Source organism: Chinchilla lanigera, unplaced genomic scaffold (genome assembly GCF_000276665.1).
Source record: "Chinchilla lanigera isolate Chin_1 unplaced genomic scaffold, ChiLan1.0 scaffold00104, whole genome shotgun sequence".
NCBI lineage: Eukaryota > Metazoa > Chordata > Mammalia > Rodentia > Chinchillidae > Chinchilla > Chinchilla lanigera.
This window is the reverse complement of record NW_004955505.1, coordinates 6468803-6493035: the sequence shown is the minus strand read 5'-3', so window position 1 is coordinate 6493035 and position 24233 is coordinate 6468803. Positions and strand designations below refer to the sequence as shown.

Sequence of the window (24233 nt, the reverse complement as noted above, 5' to 3'; positions counted from 1 at the left end):
TCTGTGTTTGATATAGCTAGGTGATCCAGGCCTCTGTAATCACGATATTCTTTTTGAGTTCTGGGTATACTGAAGTATGGAATTTGGTGTTCCTTTAGACACATCCTGTGGTTTTAGATTATAGCTTTGTATATACTGTTCCCTCTGCCTGGAAATGTGTTGCTATTAACTATAGTGACAGGTCCTGAGAATGAGGTGCCCACGGATGAATGAGAAAAGGTAAAAGCGACAAGAAAAACAAGAGAGCTAAAAACCTGGGATCAGGGGGCTTACAGTCTCTCGGACTGCAGCGGCCCCAATCACTCATCTCAGTCACCTTTTATTAGAACAAAGACCGTAACTAAAACCAGCAGGAGAAATTCACTATTCCTTTCCAGTTCTGCCTCTCAGCTGATGGTAACAGTCCTCAGGCGGGCCTCCCACACCCAGCACCGTGTTCACTCAGTCCAGCTGGGGATCATAAGCCGACCATCGGTAATCAGTCCATTAGCAGTCACAGTCCTTTTCCCACAGAAATGAATCCCAGCTTCATCATTAATAACTCTTTGATCTTAGCCAAGTTAATTAGGCTTTTAAATATCTGTTTCCTTATCTGTAAAATGGTAATAATAATGCTCAGAAAAGGCTTGGTGAAAATCAAGTGTGAATGCTCATAAATATACATGCATATTGTATAATCTGTAGTTATAGATATTGTTGTAGTCAGAGTTTGCAAGGGAAACAATTTAATATAGGATACATAATTTATAGGATTCTTTTCTAATAGACACCCAAAGAGTCAAATGCAAAAAAGTGCAAGAAATCTGTCCACACACTGGAGACCCAAAGAATCCAGCTGAGGGCCTGGATCCCACAGCAGTGTCCTGCGTGAGTCTGACTAGAGGCCTAGAGCCCATGACAGTGCCTCCTGCAAGTCTGTTTCATGGATCTGCTCTGGGAAGGCCCAAAGGTCAGTGGTGAAGTTGAGAAAGTCTGTGCTAGCAGAATGAAGGATCTGTGCCAGCAAGCTGAGGGACCTGCACTGGAGGCAGGAAGTGATGCTCAAAGTAAGAACTACAGCTCCCCTGAAAAGTCCCACAGCCGTCCTCAGCAACAGTGAGGTCCTGAGCTCCTCTGATGAGAACAGCCGAGTTCATATCAGGAAAGGCAGCACAACAAGCTTCTCCAGGAGCATTAGTGGTCCCAGGAGAACCAGCAGCTTCCTGACAGCACCTCCTGTTCATTTCTTCTTTTTAATTTATTGGCAACAATCCTCAGGTGGGCCCTCCATACCCAGCACCATGCTGATTCAGTTCAGCCATATGTTGTAAGCTGACCACCAATTGTCAATCTACCACAGATACATCTATATCTTATTATATTTTTAATCATATATACACATATATTTACATATTTAATTATAAATACACATATTAAAGTGAATGTATACTACTGAAAATTAAATGTGTGTGTATGAAATGTTGCTGTGTAACTATGAACTTTTCACCTTTTTCTTACCTTTCCTTGGTTTGGCAAGCTTGTTGTGATTGTTTGAGCCTACTTTAGGGTCAGTTCCCTTGTGAAGTTTGTTTTTTAAAAATGAATACAATCCTTTTCTCCTCTCTTGTTACACTTAATCTATCTTTATTATCTGCTGTATTTGTTTTCATTTCTTTGCACGAAGATACAATCTTTAGCAAAACTGTCTTTTTTATCTTTTTAAATAAAACTTCTAAATATGGCATCTGTGAAACCCCTCAAGTTGGCCTCAGGAGAGTCAGGCTATGGCTGGCAGCTCCAAGCCAGAAACATCATAGCAAAAGAGCCTGGTGAAGCAAAGCTTCTCCCTGCAGGGCACCTGGGAGGCAGGGCACAGAGAAGAGAGCTTGCAAGAGGCGCACTCTCCAAAAGTCTGCTGCTAGTGACCCACCTGCTTCATCTCCTCACAGCGTATTCATCTGTGAATATCAGTGGATTAGTCCACCCATCAGTGCAGCTCTGTTATGATCTAGTCTTTTTTTTTTTTGGTTTTTCTCCGGTACCGGGAACCGAACTCACGACCTTGCGCTTGCCAGGCAGGCGCTTTGCCGCTGAGCTAAATCCCCAGCCCCTGATCTAGTCTTCTAGCCTCTTAATCCAGTCAAGCTGACAGTTTACCTGGTGCAACTTTCCTGGGAAGAGACATTCATAACTCCTTTTATGAATGAATTCCTGTCAGAAGAATCTGTTATTTAAAGAAGTATATCTTAGGAGAAAATGACATGAATTTCATTTTATTTTCTATCAAACATATTATAGTGCTAGACAGATAAAAAAGAAGACATGTTCGTTCTTTGCAGTCTCTCCTCCCTTCCACCTTTGCTCCTCCTCTCCCTATCTCTGCATGCCTGCCTCTCTCTCTGTCTCTGTCTTTGTCTCTTTTCCTGTGTGTGTATGGGTGTGGTTCAGTAATGAATCCTATACATTATTCATTGTACTTAAATTTCACCTAAATTATCTCTTCCTCTTTTAGATTTTTAAAAAAATCTCTTTTATTTGGGTTGTTAGGAACATAAATAGAGAGATTGCAAAAAAAAAAAAAAATAGAGAGATTGCAGATACATACTTTGAAAACAGTAAACCTGCAAACAATTTAATTTCTTTTAAAACATTTCTCTCAGGAAACACTCTGATAAAGGTTTTCACTTCTTAAAAGGAATAAGAATGTAGGCCAGAACACAAAAGGCATGACTCTTTTCCTAGATTTGACCTATTTAAAAGTCATGATCTTACTTTGATTATACTGCAAGATTTTAGTAATAGTTTTAGATAATCTTGTAAAGTTGAGTGAAATATGAGGGACAGAATTTTAGAGATGTCATGTCTCAATTACTTTCTCATTACTGGGACAGAAGACCAAACATCCACAAGTTAAAGGAGGAAAGGTTTGTTTTAGTTCACAGTGTGTAGAGAGTTCAGTCTGTAGTTGATTGGCTCCAGAGCAGGGCAGCATGTCAGAGGAGAAACAGTCTGTAGCACGGCAGGCAGGAAGCAGTGAGACTTCCCTTCATCCAGGCTATAAGCCTATTGTTGGTACCACCCACAGGGTTTGTGTTCCCTCTTCAGCAAGATCATCATCCACATTAGTCCTGTGCAAAATCAGTCAGTAGACTAATCCAGTATCACTTACCCAGGATCCAGTCACCACCAAAAAGCGCTAGCAATGAGTGCAGGAGGGTTTGGGGGAACATCTAGATGTAAGCCATAACATACTAGAAAGCATTATTTTTTATATGTGAAGAACAGAATTTTAAACTGTTGTTACTTACCGTTCGTCTACTTTTTTAAGTGTTTGCTATGGGTCCCTAACTTTTTTTCTGTATATTTTTTTGATGTTTTGCTGGCTCCAACAGGCTGCTCTGTGGTTTAATTCAGTCTGAAATACTGTATGTACAATCTCAGTCTGTAAAACATTTATTTGTAAGGTAATAACTGATCCTATTCTAACTGCCCGTTGTGTTGAATGAGTAATAGATAATGTAGAATTCTTTTTATAATCTACCTGTAAATCTATAATGGTGATGGATTGCATATTGGATTAGCAGAACATAAAAATATATAAAGGATTTGTACTTCCTTTGAAGTACTTCTTCATTTTTTTCTTATTCTTTTCTTTATTGTAGTCCTGGGAATTGAACGCAGGGACTTTACCCTGAACTACATCTCAAGTCCTTTTTTAAAACATTGAATATAAATTTTTATTAGTACATAATGATTTGTTATATATAATGATAACATTTGTAGTACATAATGATTACATCTGTTGTGAGGAGTTAGTGGATGTATGCAACACATTCTTTTTTTGTCCCCTTTTTCTCTCTTTCTTGCCATCTCCATCTCTTGGTCTGCTTCTACTTCAGGTATCTCAAATAAGAGAAAACATGTGATATTTAAGTTTCTGTTTCTGATTTGTGTCACTTAACATTGTGGTCTCCAATTTCTTCTGTTTCGATGTCTCCTGGACTTGTTCTGGTTGGGTGGAGGTCTGAGTTTGCATTTTGCTCTTTTGTCTTGTCATTTTCTATTTCAAAATTTTTTTTATTTTGTTTTCTGTGATGATCCTTGTGAATTTTTTAGTGAGTACCTGTATCTGTAGTATCAAGGCTTCTCTGGGAATATCTGTTCTTTAAGCATGTCTTCTCTGTGTAGGAAATTCTTGGCCTTGGTCTGTCATAACATCCTATCTTCTCAATTAATTAAAGTTTAGATGTTGGTATCTGTTTGGCCCAGTCCCCAGTCCTTTGTTGTAGGAATGCGGTGAGGGTATTATTCCAAAGCTTCCCATATTGTTAATGAAGGCAGAACCACTAATTACAATAGACACGACATCCTAGCTAAAGTAGTAAACTTCTCAGTAACAATAGCATGAGGCATTATTTAGAAATTGACAAACTGTGGTAACTGTTGATTCTGTAGTTTAGTGCATAGGAGCAGAGTCTATAGTATATAATAGAACCAATTGTAAATTAAGAGTTTGTATGCAGGGTGTTTCAGCTTGTAGAGTGGCTTTACCCTGAGGTGAGGAAATTTAGGGAGCATTGTGTATAAAACAAACTGCAAAGGAATTAGAAGCAAGGCTGTAGGACAAAGATGATCACACAACGTTTGGGAAACTAGAGAAGAGTGAATAAAAGAAAGAAGGAGTATTCAAGGGATTATGTAAACTTGGTCTCAGTTTGGGTGATGGGATTAGTTTTCTGTGGCTGTAGTTCTTCCCCAGCTGTTTAGAAAACACAGGAATAAAACATAAAGAGCAAGAAGAAAGTAGGGAAAAAAAAGGAAGAAGAAGAAAAAGAAAAGGGAAGAACAAGAGAAAAAAAGTAATATAAAAGAAATTGAGAGAAAAGGCCTGATTACCCAGCCATGGGTTCTTCCCAAGTTGGTTACAGATCCCACGGAGGCCTCAGGCACCTGCTGGCTTGAAATGTTATTGTTGCTTCGAAGTGTCCACACGACTAGTCTCGCATGTCCATCTTGTGTGCCCTGATTGAGACCCTATTGTGTCACTGGCATTCCCTTTGGTCTCTGAGCTTTCCTAAGCAGTTCACCTTAGTCATGGCAGTAGTGAAGGGGGAGGCTGTTCTTTGGTCCTTCCAGGGTGATTCACCTGGCTTGTGGTGGTGGAGAAGTGGTGGGAGGGGCTACTCTCTTCTGTGGTGTTCACCTGGGTTCCCATTGTGCTCCTACCTGGCAGTGCAAAGAGTTCTAGACTCAACTGATAATTCTCAGTCCCCCAAAACACTAGTAAAGATGAAGGGTAGGGAATGGGAGAGTGAAAGAAGTAAGATTTGGAAAATAATGGAAAACGATAAGGAGGAGAGAAAAGTGAGACAAAATATGTTACTATGGAGTAAAAGAAAATTAATAGAAGTAGGTATAAGTAACAGAAAAGAACAAACAAAAAATATAAAAAAGACCAAACTAAAGGAAAAAGAAAAGGTCAACAAAAAAGAAGATGACTTATAAATGTCCCACAAACCCAATGAAGGGGGAAAAAGACATGAGTCAAAAAAAAAATTTCCTTGTGTTTTGTATGAGTGGTTTCTTTCTAGGACCTGCAGTATTGGTGTCCACCAGATATGGAGTGGGTAGGGAAGCACTGCTGAGACCCACTTTGTTTGCACAGTAATGTTAGTATGTGTGAATGCTGAGTCCTGTCTTTCTTGCTGGGGGTAGTTGGTCAGTGGTGTCTGCCCTAGGGCAGTACTCACTCTGGCCTCTCCTATTTTCCCTGTCTCTCTGTGCACCCTAGTTCATAGCTTTCTTCTCTGTGCTGAGTGGCGTGTGGGTGTGTGAGCTACCTTCTCTGTTCAAGAGGCCCTTCTGTCTTCCACTCTACCCTAGGCAATTGTCAAACCACATATTGGCAGATGGGAAAGCAAGCAGGCCAGTAAGCTCTGTGCTGGATGCAGACAGCAGTGTGTGTGTGTGTGTGTGTGTGTGTAGCAGTCTGCTGGCCTTGAAGATAGTACTTTCAGACCCAGCTCTCTCCAAAGTCACACAGGACTGACCTGTCTTAAAGCAGAGAGTGAGATCCCTTCTCAGGGTCTATGTCTAGCTCACAACCTTTGCAGCTGTCTCTTGTGGCCATCTCATGCCCAGTGATTGTGGCAGTGTGACTCTGAAGTGTAGTTGTTCTGTAGCTCAGTTGTAACACCTTCCCCAAGTGGCTCCTGATTAAATTGTCACATATGGCAGGTGCTGCAGTGGATTTCTTCTCCATCTTTAGACTGTTTTATGGAGAGTCACTTTCAGAGTAAAACCCTGTACTTTTTCCTGCAGTTTACAGTGGACTTTTCTTGGGTGTAGCACTGCTGCCTATGTTCACTGTTCCTCCCTGGAGCTGCTGACCCTCTCCGGCCTTACCGGTGTCAGTGGAGATGAGTCCCTGTCCCAGCGGAATGATGTCATAATATGGGTCAGTGTCTCCCGAAGTCAAAGATTGAATTTGAGGACAAAGGAAGTACACAGGAGAAATGTGTATTAAGCAGAGAGAACTACTTCACAATATTTGGAGGTGGACCCAAAATGAGTTGTCATGGAGACTTTTTGTCTAAGAATTTTGATACCAAAAAATGACCAGGGTTCAGATCACTCTGAGTCATCTATGGGCAACCTATAGAATTAGCTGCTTATGTAAACTAGAACTGGGCATTTGAAGAGTTGAGGCATATAGCCAGTATATGTGTACAGATTCCTCTAGGCCTCTGTCCCATCTAAGGAGTTCATTAAAAGAACAAAGTACGAGGGAAACATCTTTCCTATAGGTAGGAGCAGGAGTTGTCACAATTGCCATCACCGCCTTGCTTATTACTGCACTTGTCACATCCCTGGACTGACTTGTCTACCTGGTTCCTGTTACTGCCTGACCTCAGGCTCCTCTTTATCTGACCAAAGCCCTGGCATCCTGACTACCTGGGGCTCAGTGCCTCTCTAGTTACCTGCTAGTTTTTAATGAAACAATCTTGAGAATGATTTTAGTATCATATAATTTTAGTATCATATATTGTCTGGATAATAACCTGCATAAGTCATGGTTCACCCAGAAAAACAAGATGGAAGTATACATTAAGAGATTTATTATAAGTACTTGGCTTACTCAGTTATGGACATTGGTTAGACAATGAAATGCACAGGGAGGCCGTCTGGAGGATAGCTTAGACATCTTAGGATGAAGCTGCAGTCCACAGGCAGAATTTCTCCTTCATCGTGGAAGCCTCAGGTCTGCTTTTAAGGGCTTTTAAATGACTGAGTCAGGGCCATGACAGTTATCCTAATTATTTCACATATAAGATACCTTCACAGTGATACCTAAATTAATGTTTCAGTGAAAAAGGAGTATTCAGCCTTATCCAGGTTGATATATCATAAGGGCATCATAGCATTCTTATTTTTTCTGCATGTGTATGTGTTCATCTCTTTAAAGAATTTTGCTGTATCAGATTATCTTTAATTGCTGCCATTTGAATCAGCTTTTAGTCAGGATAGTGCTTTGGAAGTCACTGAAGTTATAATTAACCTCATCTTTGATCTTACTTCTCTTATTATACTTTCATAAGTTTTGATAAACTGGAAGGACAGTTCTTCCATAGCATCCTGGGACTAATATCAACAATAGGAAATAATTTGTTTGAATTATTTTCTCCCATTTCTGTAATAGTAAACCCCTTAATTGATACATTGATTAAAAAGATATGTTAAAAGATAGGCTAGCCTTTCTGAATATAGTAATTTAAAAGGTCAAAATGCATGTATAATACTTTAAAAGGTCAAAGATATGTGTGTGTATATATATATAAGTTTATATGTATGTAAAAGACAAAAAAGGACAACTAAAAAAAGACTGAAAACAACTTTACTCAGTATTTACAATGAATAAAATATAGCCTCATATAATATCATTATATTGGTAATGGGTTTAGTTTTCCTTACCTTTGATAATTTCTATTATTATACCAATGTAAAACATCTTTTCACATCCAGATTAAGTCTGTCTAATTTCAGAAGCACTGTGGGCTAATGATATTATTCTTTAGAGAAGCAGAAGTAATGAAGGAATGGAGATTGTAGAAATATACATAATTTTGCTAAACCTACAATAAAATTATTCATATTTGTTTTATAAGTCTGTAAAACTTCATTGTGGTTACAGAATACTATCCTTGTTTTATTGCCATTTTTCTTTAGATTTAAATTTAAGATATTTATATGACACATGTTTGTTTCATGAAAATTAATGTTTATATATTGGTGAAGGCATGTGTATTTAGGGTAAAGTAAGCTCTTTTGTGGTTTATATGATGAAGACACTTTAGGAGAACATTTTGATAGTTGGTTTTTTTAGAAATAGTCTGTATATTATTATTTCAGTTGTTCTTTCCCTCCTTGGACTATTGTAGTAAACAGATTTGAATCTATAAATGTTTAAGTTCAAATTCAAAATTAACATGTTATTCCCTAAGGATATATTTAATATTGGGTTAACTTTCTAGGTACGTAATAAAGTATAATGCCATCTTTGTTACTGGACAGTAGTCATTTTCTGGATAAAATGTGTCTTAACCATGAATTTCATCTTGTCTAGGGGCTCTGTGTATGAACTGTATATACTTGATTGAAAGCAGTAGTTTTAAGTTTTATAAGTACACTGAGTTACTGTAACAGAGTATGGTTTCTGGGGATATTAAGGCAGCTGCTCCTGTGAACTATTTCAGGAGGTACAGGTGCTGGGACATGTGACTGACTTCTAGGCCACAGTGTACCTCATGCCTCCCTGGAAGGAGCTGTCTACTTGCACATGAACTCTGACTTCCATTGAGGGTAGACACTAGCTGGTAGGTTGCTGACTTGTTTGTGAAAGAAAATTTTTATCATTGCTTCTATGCTATTCGTATGCTGTATCTTAAGCAAATACAGTATGATGCTCCTTCTGTTATAGGATAGTTTTAAGATTCCATGTGTATAGTTGGGAAGAAAAGATTGCAAAGTCCACATCACAACTCTTTCTTTCTGTCCATCACATTTTCTACCAGCCATCTTTTCTTTATAGTTATTGGGCACCTCATCCTTCTATTTACTTAAGCTAAAGGATATAGGTCAGTGGCACAAGCGCCTGCCTGGCAAGTGCGAGGTCCTGAGTTCGATTCCTGGTACCAAAAAAAAAAAAACTATCCCAGTTACTTAAGCTAAACACTTGGAAGCACTCTTGATTATTCTTCTTCCTTTGATTTTTGATCCAGTCAATTAGGAAATTTTGTTACCTTCCTTTCAAAGTATGTATAGTAGGATGTGGTGGTGTATGCTTATAATCCCAGCACTTGGGAGGCTGAGGCAGGAGATCCCTATGAGTTCAAGGCCAGCCTGGGTTACAAAATGAGTTCAAAACCAGTCTAAACTACATAGTGAGACCCTGTCTAAAAAAATAAAAATAAAAGTAAAGTAGTATTTTGCATGGATGTCACAGTGATACTATTTTAATACTACTTAGAGCCTTTCTGCTCACAACCCTAATTAGCTAGCAAAATTTTCCAAGCTCAGTTTTGATGGCATAAAATTAATTTCTGAGAGAAGCAGTTCTCATGAATTTCCAGAGTATTTTCTGTGTTTTGTTTAATACTAAATTTTTATAGAATTATTTATGTCTCCTCCTTCTTACTTTATTTTCTAGACTGGCTTTCATTCAGATGTAATTTCCCATTTGAAGAGAAAGATGTAAGAAGTAGACAAATACGTCACATTTACCCTTCACCCATTTTCTTAAAAGGCTTACATTTTTTCACGTTTCCTGCTCCGTATTCTTCTTCTTACTCCTCTTTTTCCTTCCTCTTCTTTTTCTTCTTTTTCTCAGTATTTATTTAGGATTCTTGTGTTGTGACACTGAGGCCATATTGTCAGAATACTGCTGTATTTCCCAATGCAACTTGGGTTAGTTCTTACTCCCGTCTCTCCCCTTCTCATGGGCCTTAGTTGTTCTTTGTATGGTTGAGTTCGTTTGTGTTCTTTCTTAAGATTTAATTTCTCTTTTCCTCTTAGAGATTCTATTTTTCTTTTATTCAATATGTGAAACATTAATGTAGCTGCAAAAGTCCAGAACCATGTAAAAAACTGTACTCAGAGAAAAAATATTCCTGCTGTCCATGTCTTCTGCTTTTTAACTCGTTTCCTCCCATCTCCCACCAGTCCTTTCATTAGTGTTGGCTAGCTATATCCTTATGTTCCTTTACCACAACGAATACATATATTTGGCTTTGTCTTCATAAATTTAAAGGCCATTTATATATTTTTTGTAAGTTGTCTTTTGTATCTTTTGCCTCTTTGGTAATTTTTTAAACTTCTCAATCCTTTTTCACAGTTGTACATGTTCTTTCTGTGTTAAGAACATTGGTCCTTATTGTGAGACTTACTGCACATCTCTTTTTCTCCCCCAGTTTCTGTTAGACTTCTTTAGGTAAGTTTTCACGGACAAAAAGGGGTTAGATATTCTAGAGTCACGTGAGCCTGTTCTTTTATTGCACCTGGAATCATAGTTAGGAAGCTCTTCTTATACCCAACATAAAGAAGAACTCCCTCAATGCTTTTGTCTAGTACTTAATGTTCTCTTTTCAAACATTTAGAGCCTCCATCCTATATGGAGTTTATTTTTGTATTTGGTGTGAAATTAAGTTACTTGCCTCCCACATAGTTTAATCTTTTTGGGCTTTCTGTGATATTCTGTTGGTTTGTTTTTTGTGATACTGAGTACAATATTATTTTATTTGAAGATACTTTATAGTATATTTTAATAGAATGTATTTTTAATGAGAATAGTAGTATGTTTTGGTCCAGTTGAATTTCGTATATTGTCATGTGGGGCCAGTATTCCCTTTATTGCTTTTCTGTTTTTAGTGTCTTCCTGTTTTTGCAGCTTTGCTTTTTCCATTTGACATTAAATGTCCATTTATCTAAACTCTATATGAAAAGCTTATGGATACCTTTATTGGGATTATTTATGCCTAAAAATTAACCTAAAGGAGAATGGATTCTTTATCATTTTTAGTTTTCCAATTCATTTAAACTATGTTCTTTAGGTCTACTTTCGTGTTTCAAGAGTGTTTTGTTGGAGTTATCCTCATATTTCTTGCTAAATTTATTTTGAAATATCTTTGTTACAGTGAAAAATAGTATTTTCTCCATCATCATATTTTCTAAATGGTTATTTTTACGTATGAATGCTGTTGGTAAATGTGTATCTTCCTACTTTAATGAATGCTTTTGATGTTTGAGTTAATTGTGCATGGATTCCCAGATAGGAATATGTGGTAGTGCTTGCTCCTCCTTTTCTATTTTTATGTTGTTATTTGATTGGCTTACTTCATACTTTTAGTTTAACATAGATAGTAGGCATTCTTGTTTTATTTCTTACTTGGATGAGAAAACCTTGACATTTTCCCTATTACATTGTAGATTTAGGAGGAAAGTTGGATGTATAATTATGTTAAGATACCTACTTTCTTGAATTCTTTTTTAAAACAAAATTATTCAGTTTTTATTAGTCATTTTCAGTCTTGGAGATAATTTTTCTTTTTGTGAAATACTATATTATACTTGCAGATTCTTTACTAGTGAAATTGGCTTTGTGTTCTTGGAATAAATCCTGCTAGTTCATCATATCATTTTTTTGCCATGTGGAGCTGGATACTTTATTTAGAAGAGTTACTTCATTTTTTATAACTGATATTCTAACCTGAAAGTCTCAAATTTTTCTGTTTTTTATTGTTATCAGATTTAGCTGTCAGTGTTATGTTAATATTCATGCAGTTTTCCTTTACTTATAGTGTTCTCAGATTTCAATTTTTTTTTTTAACAGTAGGAAGAATTTATTGAGAGAAAGGAAAGCTCAGAAAGTGGTTTGCCCCTCAGTTTTAAAGTATTGAGATTATCCAGGTTTTGAATCTATGGTAGAAATTCTCTTGAAATAATCGCATGCTTTGTGGGGTACTTGCCTAGTAACTTATTTTTTTTTCCCCAAAGAAAAAGATCTATTTTCATAAGATTCTTTTTAATGCACTAGTGAAATAACTTATGCAAACTATATTTCTGCAGAGAATTACTCATTTTTCTAATTTTAAAATAAACTTCTATTTTAAGAACTGTGTTCTCATCATTTAATTTTATATATTTGTATAATTTCCTTTTATTTTAAAATTAACTGCTGTTTTATTTTTTTAAATCCAGGATTTTGATTAGACATACTTATTAGTTTATAATTTCTCTATTTCATAGAAATATTTCACAGATCTATAATACCTTAATGGCCAGTGGGAAATTAGAATTATGTTATAGTTGGATAGGTCATGGCAGTAGATTGATTACTGGGAAAGCTTGTTTCAAATATTGCAAAATAATAACTTCAGTTCTAACTTCCACTTACTGAATATTTACCACATAATTGTCACTGAGCTAAGTTGTTTAACTGCATTATCTCTTTTAAGCTATATAATATTATTTTGAGATACATATTTTTTTTCCCATTTTCAGAAGAGGAACTATGGTTTAGATTTTTTAGTGTAACTTGCTGAAATCTGCACAAGGAGAGAGTTGTTACTATTCAAAATTGACTCTAGGGCCTATGGCTTTCCTTAGGCAATACGATTGTGAGGTCACAGAGGCAGCATTATTGTGAAGTCGTGTTAGTTACACAGGTGACTGGAGTGAAGTTGGCCTAATGGTAGCATTTCTGGCTTGTGCACACACAGTCCCTGTTTCGGTTCCTATTAACTGAGAAGGAAAACATAAAGCAATGCTGGTATATATAAAATGATAGCTAAATTTCATGTACCTGGTGGACATCTAAATGGATCTATCTGGAAATAAGGTAAGCACATGGATGTGGAAGTCAGCAGGACAATTTGTACTACAGACATGTATTTGAGTGTCATTAGCTTATAGGTGATAACAATAATAGCATTTGAAAGTGGTATCCTAGGATACTGTATACAGTAAGTTCAGAAAATACAGGAAATAAAATTTGTGTTTCAGTGTAGAAAGAGACTGGAAAGGAAATAAGGGAAAAATAGTTAAAATGTTAAAAGAAATCCAGGTGCTCATGGTATGAGGAGAACCTTTCATGGTATGAAAGGAAGGCCATTATCATGTGCCCTGGAGAATTAAAAAGGAGCAGCCGTCTTCATGGGATTTAATAATGATAAAAAGGCCAATGGAGTGGTAAGAATTGGATTAAGAAGAAACTGAAGAAAGGGACTATAAACTGTTCAAGAAATTCAGTTATGAAGGGCAAATGTGAAAGGATGCTCTTTGTCATGAGCCAGTATTTCTTGTCTTTGTCATTGTGTTTCTATTACACTAATTTTCATATCTTTAAAAACACACAAATGATATTTTTGTTATACTGCATATTAAAAGTCAGAATATTTTGATGTTTTAGAGAACTTTCTCTCTCTAGATAATAGTGAAAACTAGAAAAAAAAAATCTCAAAAATATATACCAAGGGACCGGGGATATAGCTCAGTGGCACAGTGCTCGCCTGGCAAGCTCAAGGTCATGAGTTCGAGTCCAGGTTAAAAAAAATGTGTGTGTATATATATATATATATATATATATATAAGTAGAAACATGAATTAAAATTCCAGTCTTCTAAATTTGAGTTAATAATGGCTTTTGTGAAGAGAATATCTTAATTATCTGGTATGGCATATAGTATTTCAAAATTACAGTATTGCTATGTAATAAAAGTATATATAAGATATTTGAATAACAATTTAAGTGCTAGTCAGAAATAAATATATTTTTTAGTTTGTTAATACCTAATGGCCTTTAAATGTCTTTCCCCAGGGAAATGTGCAATTTCCATTGTGAGCTGCCTTCACAGAATTTATGGTAGAACTTCACTGACATTGCCACTGATGCCAATGTGGAATAAAGGTCTTTAAGATTCAAAAAGTCAAAATGTATAAATGACTTACTGCTAAAAAATGACTCAAGTTACTTTTCTTACATTTTTTACGGGTGTGGGTCTGGAGATTGAACACAAGTGGGGTTTTTGCACTGAGCTACATCCCTGTGCTCACTCTCCCTGTCTTTGTCTGTCTCTCTATATATATCTTTTTGTCTATTTTTTTTTTTTTTTTGAGATAGAATCTCACCAAATTGCTGCATTTCTCAGGCTAGCTTGATCTTGCGATCCTCCTGTTTCAGCCTTCTATATTGGTGGGATTACAGACATGTGCCACCAGCACATCTTTTTAAATTTTAACATACATAGTACAAATTTATTTGACGTAATTTTTGTTTTGTTGTTTTTTTGAGACAGGGTCTTGCTATGCAGTTTAGGCTGTTCTTGAGCTCACTTTGTAGCCCAGCCTGGTCTTGAACTTGCAATGATCCTCCTGCCTCAGCCTCCCAGGTGCTGGGATTACAGGTGTGAGCCACTACCCTTGGCAACAAATTTATTTGAATATTTAGAGGAATATTTAAAAATAAACTAATACAAACATACCTTCCTGATTTCGACTTCATCTGTGTTTTTATACTTGGCAATTGACTTCGGTTTTATGAACTCTTATTTGAATCCTAATCACAGTAAGATGATAGTTTGTTATGAAACTTTTTGCAAAATTTTATTTCTACATTTTTCTGAAGAAAAAGTCCAGCCTTACCATGAAAAATTGTTACCAAAGAATTAATACAGAGAAATAAGATCTATTCCTCCTCCTTATGCACGTCACTGTGCTTGGAGTCTGCTTGGCTGACTTCCCTGCTGGCTCAGGAGATTGTCAAGTGCAGGAGTGATCTTTCCTGTTCACATGTGTCTCCCCTTGTGCCTGTGCCTGGTGCTAGCAGGCACTTTAATGCTCTGGTTTTCTTCTTAATTAAATGAATTTTTCTGAACTAAATGAATGAATGTATAATATGTGAATATTTTCTCTGAGTTAGAAATACGCATTGTATAGCATTGTTTTAGTATAGAAACATAAAGACATTATAAAACTGCTTGGCTGGGTGAGGTGTCAGATGTGTCCTTTTAAGCCTGCAAATTCTAGGTTTAGATTTTAGATAACCATCTTCAAAGCACAGTCTTAACTTCCTGATTTTCACTCTCATTGCTTTTCCTTCATCCCTGTCTCTGCGTCTACTTTCTTCCATTCACCCATCTTGTTTTCCTTAGTAGTCCTGTCCTCTGTGTTGTCCTTTAGTGTCTGGAGTCCACCTGTCGCCAGTGTCTCCTGAGCTTGTGTTGGACCATGAGCACTCATCTTCTGCGAGCTGCCTTTCTCCTGATGCCATTCTTTCCTCACCAGACAATGTGCACACGGACAGCAGCATCGGGAGCCACACTGTTCCAAAAGCACAGGTAAGGAGAAAAATATTTATATGGGAAGTTCATAAACATAAAAATTGCATACTGAGTTTTAATTGATGCTTATAGAATTTTTAAAAAAATTATTCTGATATTTCTACAATAAACGATGTTCATGCTTAGAATTAAAAAAATTGGAAAAAAATTTTTTGTGGCACAATTGCAAAGTATTCACTTTGTTTTAGTTACCAGAATATGATTTGATTCATTTATTATAAATGAGCTAGCTTTCAGATTTCAATACATGAAATTCAAAAGGGGAAGTAATTATAATAAAGAATAATTACTTTTCTTTTTAGAAAACGTTAACATGTTTTAGGTAATAGAGTTAACTATTTCAGTTAGGCCGAAATCAAAGCAGAGCAGTCATAGAGTCAGGTGCTGGAGTTGGATTTCCAATGCTGGACTTCACAAGTGTTATATATAATTTAAGTAACTTGTTAAGTTTTCTAGAAAGTGATCAGCATTTAGAGGTCATTGATGAATTTCAAATTCATTACAGTTTAGAATGCAAACAGATTCTGTAAATTTAAGAACTGTATGCATCAAATGTGTTTATACTTTATTGTACACTTTTAAGCATAAGAAAAAAGTTTTCAATTAGTACATTGTTAGAAACATAAATACTAAGTTTCGACTTCAAAATTCAGAGAAAATTTTATTTCTTATTGCAAAGATCAGGTTATTATAACTTTTAAGGTCTTCTGTTGATTTGCTTAAAAGGGGAGATAATTTTGGAACTTTTGCTGCAACTTAATTTTCAAATGTGGTTTTGATACCCTTTGGCCATTTTTATTCTTGGGATAGTATAAACCTTCTTCTGTCTTATGTGTATGTTTGTTTTTCAATGTGGTTTAGGTTCAGCAGTCAATAAACACACATCTAGATATCCCACTTTTTCCACTGGCTTTATCGGATGAGACAAGTAATGGAACAGTCTCTCTTGTGGATGATTGTGAAGATCTTGCAACCAATGTGTCAAACATACAGCTTCAGCAAAAAGTTTCAGATCTGGAGATGAAACTCAAAATGTCTGAAGAAGAAAAACAGAGGATTAAAAAGGCACGTTAACATTTACCTAAGAAATGTTTGAATTGTGTATACTGGAAATTCGATATAATCCAAAATCGTGAGTAAGAACTCATCAGAAGATACTCAGAGCTTCCCTTTGATGTAGTACATCTGAGTGAGTCACAGCAGCATATTACCTGGCAAAGTCTGATAGGAAATTTCTCATCTTAAGTATGGCAGTCAGTCCTTCATATTCAGGGTTCCACACACATGCTTCTGCATCTGTGGGCTCAAAATATTTGGGGGCATAAGAAACCTGTGTACTGACTAATAAAGAGCTTTTGTTATTGTCATTTTACCATAAACAGTACAAATCTAAAGGTGATTTAATGTAGTTGGCAGGATATACTTATTTTATATGCAAATAGTTTTCCATTTTAAAAAAGGGATTTGTGCATCTTTGGATTTCGATGTCAGCAGGAATCCTGACCAAACTCCTGTAGATTTTGAGGTATCTATATATACTTTAAAGAGATGAGCAACTTTTACTATGTTTTTTGTTTTTCTCTAAATAATGCTTTTCTTTCTGGTTTATTTACTTTGAGTGGTGGCAGAATTGTATTTCTTGTACAAATTTCAAGTTGTATAACATGAACTTTTGGGAAAGTCAGGCACCATTTGTGAATATTTGATCAGAGTACTTAGATATGCATACAGCCATTTTAGTAAATTACCTAAGGTACATATGTAGTATATCCTAGCAAATTTATAGGAAGTATGTAAAGATTGACTTTGCTTATTGAAATTAGTTGAGATGCTCTTATTCGTTCATTAGAATAGTTTTAGTGTTATAATGATGTTTGATATTGTTAAAATGTACCATTTTTAATATTGTTAGAGTTTTACCATGCTTTCTATGGGTTATTTTACAGACAGATTCTTTCTATGGTCATTGAAAAAACTCTTTCTTTCTTTTTATTTTTTGGTTTTGTTTTTTTTCCGGTACCAGAAATCAAACTCATGATGTCATGCTTGCCAGGCAGGCGCTGTGCCGCTGAGCTAAATCCCCAGCCCCGAAAAAACTATTTTTTCTGATGAAATGTTACTGAGTTCATGTTTGGATTTTTCTTTTAGGATGTAGAATCATTGATGGAAAAGCATGATATTTTAGAAAAAGACTTTCTAAAAGAAAAAGATCAAGAAGCCATTTCCTTTCAAGATAGATACAAAGAACTACAGGTAGGCCCAGTAGGTTTAAAATTCAAAATATAGATCTTTTGATGAAGCTTGTGCTATAATTTCAAAGAGTACTCAACAAATATAAATGAATAATCTGATATATTCAGTTTTATTTTTCTGCATTGCACTTTTTACATTTGACAAACTCTGTCTTTACTTGTTACTTGCCTGGATCATTTTAATAATCGAAGTGGCTTCCCACACTTGTCCTCCCTAGTGAAGTTTAGTTTAGCATGTAAAGTAGTGTTGTGAAGTGTACGTCAGACTAGAGCTGAACATTAATTCTCATTTTCTTTCCAATGTGAATCTTGTGGCTCCTCTGGCTTCTTCATCTTACCCCAGTATTTACATATACCACCCATCACAATAGGATCCAGATGAATAGCTGAGACTGTGGGAGCAGGGCATTCCCTGATTGTAGGAATGGTATGGCCTGTGTTCTACTCATCTTCCTCTCTGAAAGGATACACACTCTAGATGTACTCACAGCTCTCTTGAAAGAAAAAGACAGCAAAACTTGGAAATGAGGAAAAAATAAGAAGTGTGTGTTTTCAATATACATTGGGATCATTATTTACTAGACTTACCACCAACCCTGTTTCAAAGACTGTTTATTTGATTCACTGTTTGCTCTTGATTAAAATAGATAGAATTTTTTCTAAGATATTTAACGATAGAAAAGTACTTTTGTCTATGTGTTATCTTTTATAGGAATAAGTTGACATGTGAAAAAAAATCTGTTCTATTTGTCTCTAAAAGAAGTTTTATATTTTGTGAAAGTTAACAAAGATTGAGAGTATTAATGGTTGATTAGTGTAAAAGTAGAATAATCTAGTCACTTTTTTTGTATTTCTGGAGATATTCTCTAGGGAATCTATTTTGTTTTTTGAACTTTAAAATCTCTTCTTGGTTGCTTCTCTCGCAGCTTTACATTTAGGAATAAATAGGACTATTTTTGCAGCCATGTCCCAACTAAGACTTTATGATGTCTAGTCTAGTTTCACATGTATATTCTTTTAAGTTCTAACTAGAATAGGAATTACAAATTTTAAAAATATTTTTTCTATTTTTTAGTTACATTTCTGTCCAAGACCTATTCTATCATTACTCTCTTATTACCCTTTACTTTTTATATTTTGTCTTATCTTTAGTTTCCCATTTAGTTGTTACCAGTATGACTGAGGATTTACTGTATTTTGTTTCTATTTTAGTAAGACAGACTTCTCTGCTTATACTTCATTTGAAGTTCTAATGGTGTCCAGTGAGGGGCTGTGCAGTAGGCAGCAGGAACGTTTTTCTCTATTTGGAAGACTTGCTTTTCTGTATTTTAATCAAGTTCACTCTATGGGCATAGTTCTATTCTTTTATCTTGATAGTCTCTGATAATTTGAAGGAATGATCTTTAAAGGTGAACATAGATTTTATTTAAAAGAAAAATTTTAAGCAACATGTTCTTGATATTATAAATAAATACTTTTCACTAAAAAGTTTAGTTGACTTAAAGTCATCACTTTTTGTTTTTTCCTTTTCTCTTCCTACAGCATTCTGCTTTTCTCTTAATTTTCACAAGGCTGGGACTGAGATAACTGGCTTTGTTAGAATAGCTTGAATAAAGGCAAGTGGCTTCTGTAGGAGACTTCAAGCATTTTCCCTGCGCATGAGTTCTAGAGCACACATGTTTGACAGTTATATTTTGTTCTTAGGTTACTTTTTTTTTTTATTTAAAATTTTTCCCCTTGAATTTCTCATTTTCCTAATAAAGCAAGGAAATCCAGTCCAGTGGAGTAGCATCATATAAATATTTTACAGGTAATTTAATTTTATGTACTGGCAAAAGCAAACATACTTGGGCCCTCACATAAATAAGTAAGCATAGTGACAACCCCTCTCACCAAGTCGGCAGGAATTACTGTGTGGCCTTTAGTAGGCGATGCTAGGTACAGCTGTGCTGTTCCGGCAGACTTTTTCCAGGCTGTTGAGATTGTGTGAACATTTAACCACACGAAGGTGAGGTTTTACTATAATGACTTGCTTAGAGAAGACACCAAATATTTGTTACTCTTTTGTCCAGAATTTAATTTCGGAAATATTTATTTAAATACTTCAACCATTTTGAGTAGAACTCCAAGGCACACATTCCTGTTTTGTTTGTTTTTATTTTTTCTGTGTGTTTGTTTTCAGATTTTATTAACTATTATGGTGGACAGATTCACAAACAGCAGTTCTTACGCTGACATGTAACAGTTTTGGCATCATGGGCTATGGGGTAGTCAGAACTGTTTTTTCCTACAAGGGAACCAAGAGAAGAAAACCACAAATACATTTTTTTCCTCTTATATGTAATAAGAGATACTTGCCATGTACTTTAATTATCTCAGAAAAAATTATTAACATTGGAGAGCGAATTTTCTTTAAGGAGTGGATTAAAAAACAAAAAAGTTTGTCTTGCTTTTTTCTTACCCTTAATCTCTTTTCCAAGGAAATACAAATAGATCATTTTATCTAATTTTGTAGTAATAAATAGAAAAAATAAACAGGCAACTCCCAGCCACTAGGTCCCTAACTCAAAAGAACAGGATACTCCCAGGGTGGAATTGGTTAGAATATTTTATTTTTGTCTAGCCAAGTTAACTGTGAGGAGAAAATACTTAGTAATTGATGACAGAGCAGCAAGAAGCTGATTCATAGGTACACTAATCAGAATAAAAATTATTGGAAAATTTGGACATCCATATTGTTCTGCTAAATGTGATTTTTTAAAAGTGCTTTTAAAAATAAGCATCAGTGGCATGGTATATTATATGTATTGGAAATTTTAGCAATGGTTGTCATGTGAGTTTTGTAATAGTGGTTACATTATCTCTTAAAGAAAATTTATAAAGACTTAAAACTTCAGCTTCAAAGATTTTCCCACAAGCTATTGGACAAGTACTACTTTGTTTTGCTTTTCTATTTTTAGGAGTAGGAATAGTACATTAGAATTAGGTAGATGATCAAACAGTGAAATATCTGTGGATACAAAAGCATGTAAAATAGCATCTTTCCTCTTTTCTGTCTGACTTCATGCTTATAATCATTCCCCAAACTGCTTCTTCATTTCTAAGAATAAAAAATGCTGTGTATCCTAGAAGTAATTTCTTAGTATTCAAATAAAATTTTGCCAACAACTTCAGTGAGCAAGGGCTTTCTTCCCTAGAGACTCCAGGCAGGAGCGCAGTCTGCCAGGACCTTGACCTGAGCTCAGTGAGCTTGTGTTGATGCCCAACATAGAGGACTGTAAAGTGAGAAGCCATTAAGTTTAACTGTTATGACAGTGATAGACAAGTAATGATGCACACCATTTGCTATCTCAGTTAGATGGCATTGAGGACAGAGAATGTTGGGGTTGATTTAAAAGAATGGGAGCAACAGCTAGGGGTGGTGGCACTTGCCTGTAATCCCAGCACTAGGGAAGCTGAGGAAGGAGGATCCTTGCGAGTTCGAGACCAGCCTAGGCTGTGAAGTGAACTCAAGGCCATCCTGAACTGCACAGTGAGGCCTTGTCTCAAGAAGACCAAAAAAAAAAAAAGGGAGTAAAGGAAGTAGAGGCACAATTAACAGAGACAATTCTTCAGTGGATGCAGACAGCATTTGTCTTTTCAACTGGAAAATATGTGCATCATTATGAAATGTATTTAGTTAAGTGGGAAAATTATGTATGTATGCAAGACAGTCTTGGGGAAGAGACTTTCCTGGTACATGAGAAGATCTAGGATCTCATAGATAGCTAAGGATGTTGTGTTAGGATGGAACTCAAACAGTTCTCTTCTACTGTATAACAGCAGTAGGGAAAACCACATATATGGTACAGATAGACTGGTAGATGTGATAGGTATATGTGAAAAGCTTTTTCTGTTAGCACCTATTTTTTGAGAATGAAGAAAGATGGAAGTTTTAGAGTAAACAATGTGAAACAATAGGTAGGCTGAGGTGTATAGAGAGATAGGACTACTGCTTATGTGTTCGAATGTAACAGATTGAGTTGCTTTGTTATTTAACATAGTTGGAAATCCCTAGATATTCCTCTTAGAAGTAAAGGCATTAAAGGAAGGGTAGAAAATGCATGTTTTGTGTAGTTGTGTATGAAAGAGAGAGATTAAGAGATAGTGAAAGAAAAGGATAAGAAAGAGATGGAAAGACAAATTGAGAAAAAAATAAAAGAGTAAGAGAGAGATTAAAATAAAATATGTATGTTTACTCATGCATATATACCTTGCGTCAGATGTATGGCATAGTGTAATGTATGTTTGTATGTCCGTATACCCATTCAAGCCCATATCTCTATGTGGAAGTGGAGAGGGGTGAAGAGATTGAGGAAGAAAGCTGGAGGGGAAGAGTGCTGAGCCGCACATGTCCACCTCTTCCTTACCAGCCTGGTGATTACATAGGTCATCTTTCACTTAGCATTGGAGGAATGGTGGGTAAAGTGAGGCCAATGGAATTGCTGCTTCCTATCACAGGGCAATTACTTATACAACAGTTCAGTTTCTTTACCTATATTTTCATCATTCATACACAAAAGGGAAGGAATCTGCCTTTTTCATTTATTGTCTTTTGTAATTCCACAATTACATAAACAGTGCACTGATTTTATAACAAATTTTATAGTAAAATCAAACAATGGAATCATTGTGTTACATTATAAAGCAACTTCCCTAGAAATCTATGTTATTTAACATTTTCATGCATTGAAGATTTCATCATCTGTTTCTTCATAGATTGTATACAGTATTCCAACATGAATTTCAGAAAAATTGACATGACTTTTCTGAGAGTAAAATAATGTTTTACTGGCTTGCCAGCTACTTTAGCCAGAACAGGAGAGAGAAAAATGGGCTAAATCTCAAACATGACATTTATGTTTTATGCCATAAATAATTTCTTCTCATATTTTAATTTCAAATCTAAAACAAGTCTTGCTTTGAAACCAATATATCTTTTTTTTATTTTAAAGAGTAAAAGAAGGACAACAACAATGGGGGGGGTGCTTACCAAATTACAGACAAAGTGGTAGGAAATTATCAATGGTTATTGTTTTACATATTGTTATCTACAAGATAGTTTCTCAGGAAAACAAATAGACGAATAATAGTGAGTTACAGACAAAAGAGGTAGGAGATTATCAATAGTTGTTGTACTCTACTTAGGTATTTTTAAAAGAAAATAAATAGAGCTATATATGAGTGACCTATTGAATAATCATTAATTATTCTCAATGGTTGTTGTAGGAAACACATAATAATAAACATGCATCCGTTTATGAAATAGGATAGGAACAATACAAACATTACAGAGTTATGGACAGATTAGTAGGAAAATATCAATGATTGCTGTAATACATGTTGGTATCTTAGAAGTGGTTTCTCAGACAGATACGCAAGAAGGATCTAACAAGTAGTTACAGCCTAAGGGTTGTCAAAAATCAAGTGAGCCATCTGTGGCCAAAGCCATTTTTTGTAGCGTTTTCTCTCCAGCCTCACATCGCATTGGGACCCCACAACCAGTTAGTGTCCTCTCCCCAACTGTCAGCACAGGCAGCAGGAATCCTGTTGCAGACTTCTCTGGGGCTCCACCACAGCCTGTATGGAACCAATATTTTGAAAAAGGAAAAAAAAGGAATGTGAAATTTGGGGGCTTAACTTTAATAAGGAAATCAATTGAATTTATAAGTTGTAAACTTTAAAAGAGTAATTTAGAATTACTAAATTCACATAGTAATCATTTCCTATATTTTAGAGAAAAGAATACATTTTGTTTAATTCTGTGTCAGCAGATATATGTGAATGTTTTTATTTTATTTTTAGCATCATTGAATGACAATGTATTTGTATTAGAGAGAAACATCATCTTTATGGTCACATATAAAGTTGAAGAGTTTCTTAGAAGAAATTTTCTTATCTAGACTTTTTACTTATTTTTGTGAATATTTTCTCATATGGGAACACAAAGATTGTTTTCATAAGTTTAATATGCTTATTTGCATTCATTGTCAAATCTTATCAGTTTGCTTGGTCTCTACTCTTGAGATAGATGTATAAAATAAAATCTGACATATTATCATTCCAATTTTCGTCAAAATTGAACAGAGAAAAAAAAAGAAACTGCTGAAAAGGAAAGAACTGCTGTGATGGGGGAAAGGAGAAAAGAAAGAAGGAAGGGAAAATATATATATCTATATAGATATATAGATATATAGTTAGATATATAGATAATAGATATAGATATATATACACAGATAGCTAAGATAGTTGTACTACTAATTTCTGTTGGTTTTTTGAAAAGGAACCATTAATGCCTAATTGTCTGATCAATTTTGCATGCCTGTATTTGGTAATCTGAGCAACTACTTTGAAGATAACAGTATGCAGTATAACAACATTGTTAATTTCCTATCATCTTGTTTTGAAATACTATATCATTTTCTTTGGTTTTTTATTCTCTTTAACATAAAAAGAATTTATTGATTGGTTGCTGTATGCAAAATAATATGCTGTCTTCTTTGAATGCATTATTTATTTAATAATCATATTAACCCTATAAATTTATTATCTCCTTTTTCAGATGGGGATA

At 35.3% G+C, this 24233-nt stretch overlaps 1 protein-coding gene across 15 annotated transcripts in view; it reads left to right on the top strand.

Annotated features, from left to right (window-relative positions):
- The window catches only part of Ccdc91 (coiled-coil domain containing 91), a 343525-nt gene that overhangs the window by 120156 nt on the left and 199136 nt on the right, over positions 1-24233 (top strand). For 8 of the 15 annotated variants that reach the window (XM_013505942.1, XM_005407144.2, XM_005407146.2 and 5 more), the window contains 4 exons: positions 13850-13939; positions 15211-15368; positions 16233-16436; positions 17520-17624. In XM_013505942.1, the coding sequence (XP_013361396.1) occupies positions 13850-13939; positions 15211-15368; positions 16233-16436; positions 17520-17624 (557 nt within the window). Of the gene's footprint in view, positions 1-12690; positions 12872-13849; positions 13940-15185; positions 15369-16232; positions 16437-17519; positions 17625-24233 lie in introns of those variants that run through there. The other 7 variants (XM_013505949.1, XM_013505947.1, XM_005407151.2 and 4 more) reach the window with 3 other exon arrangements.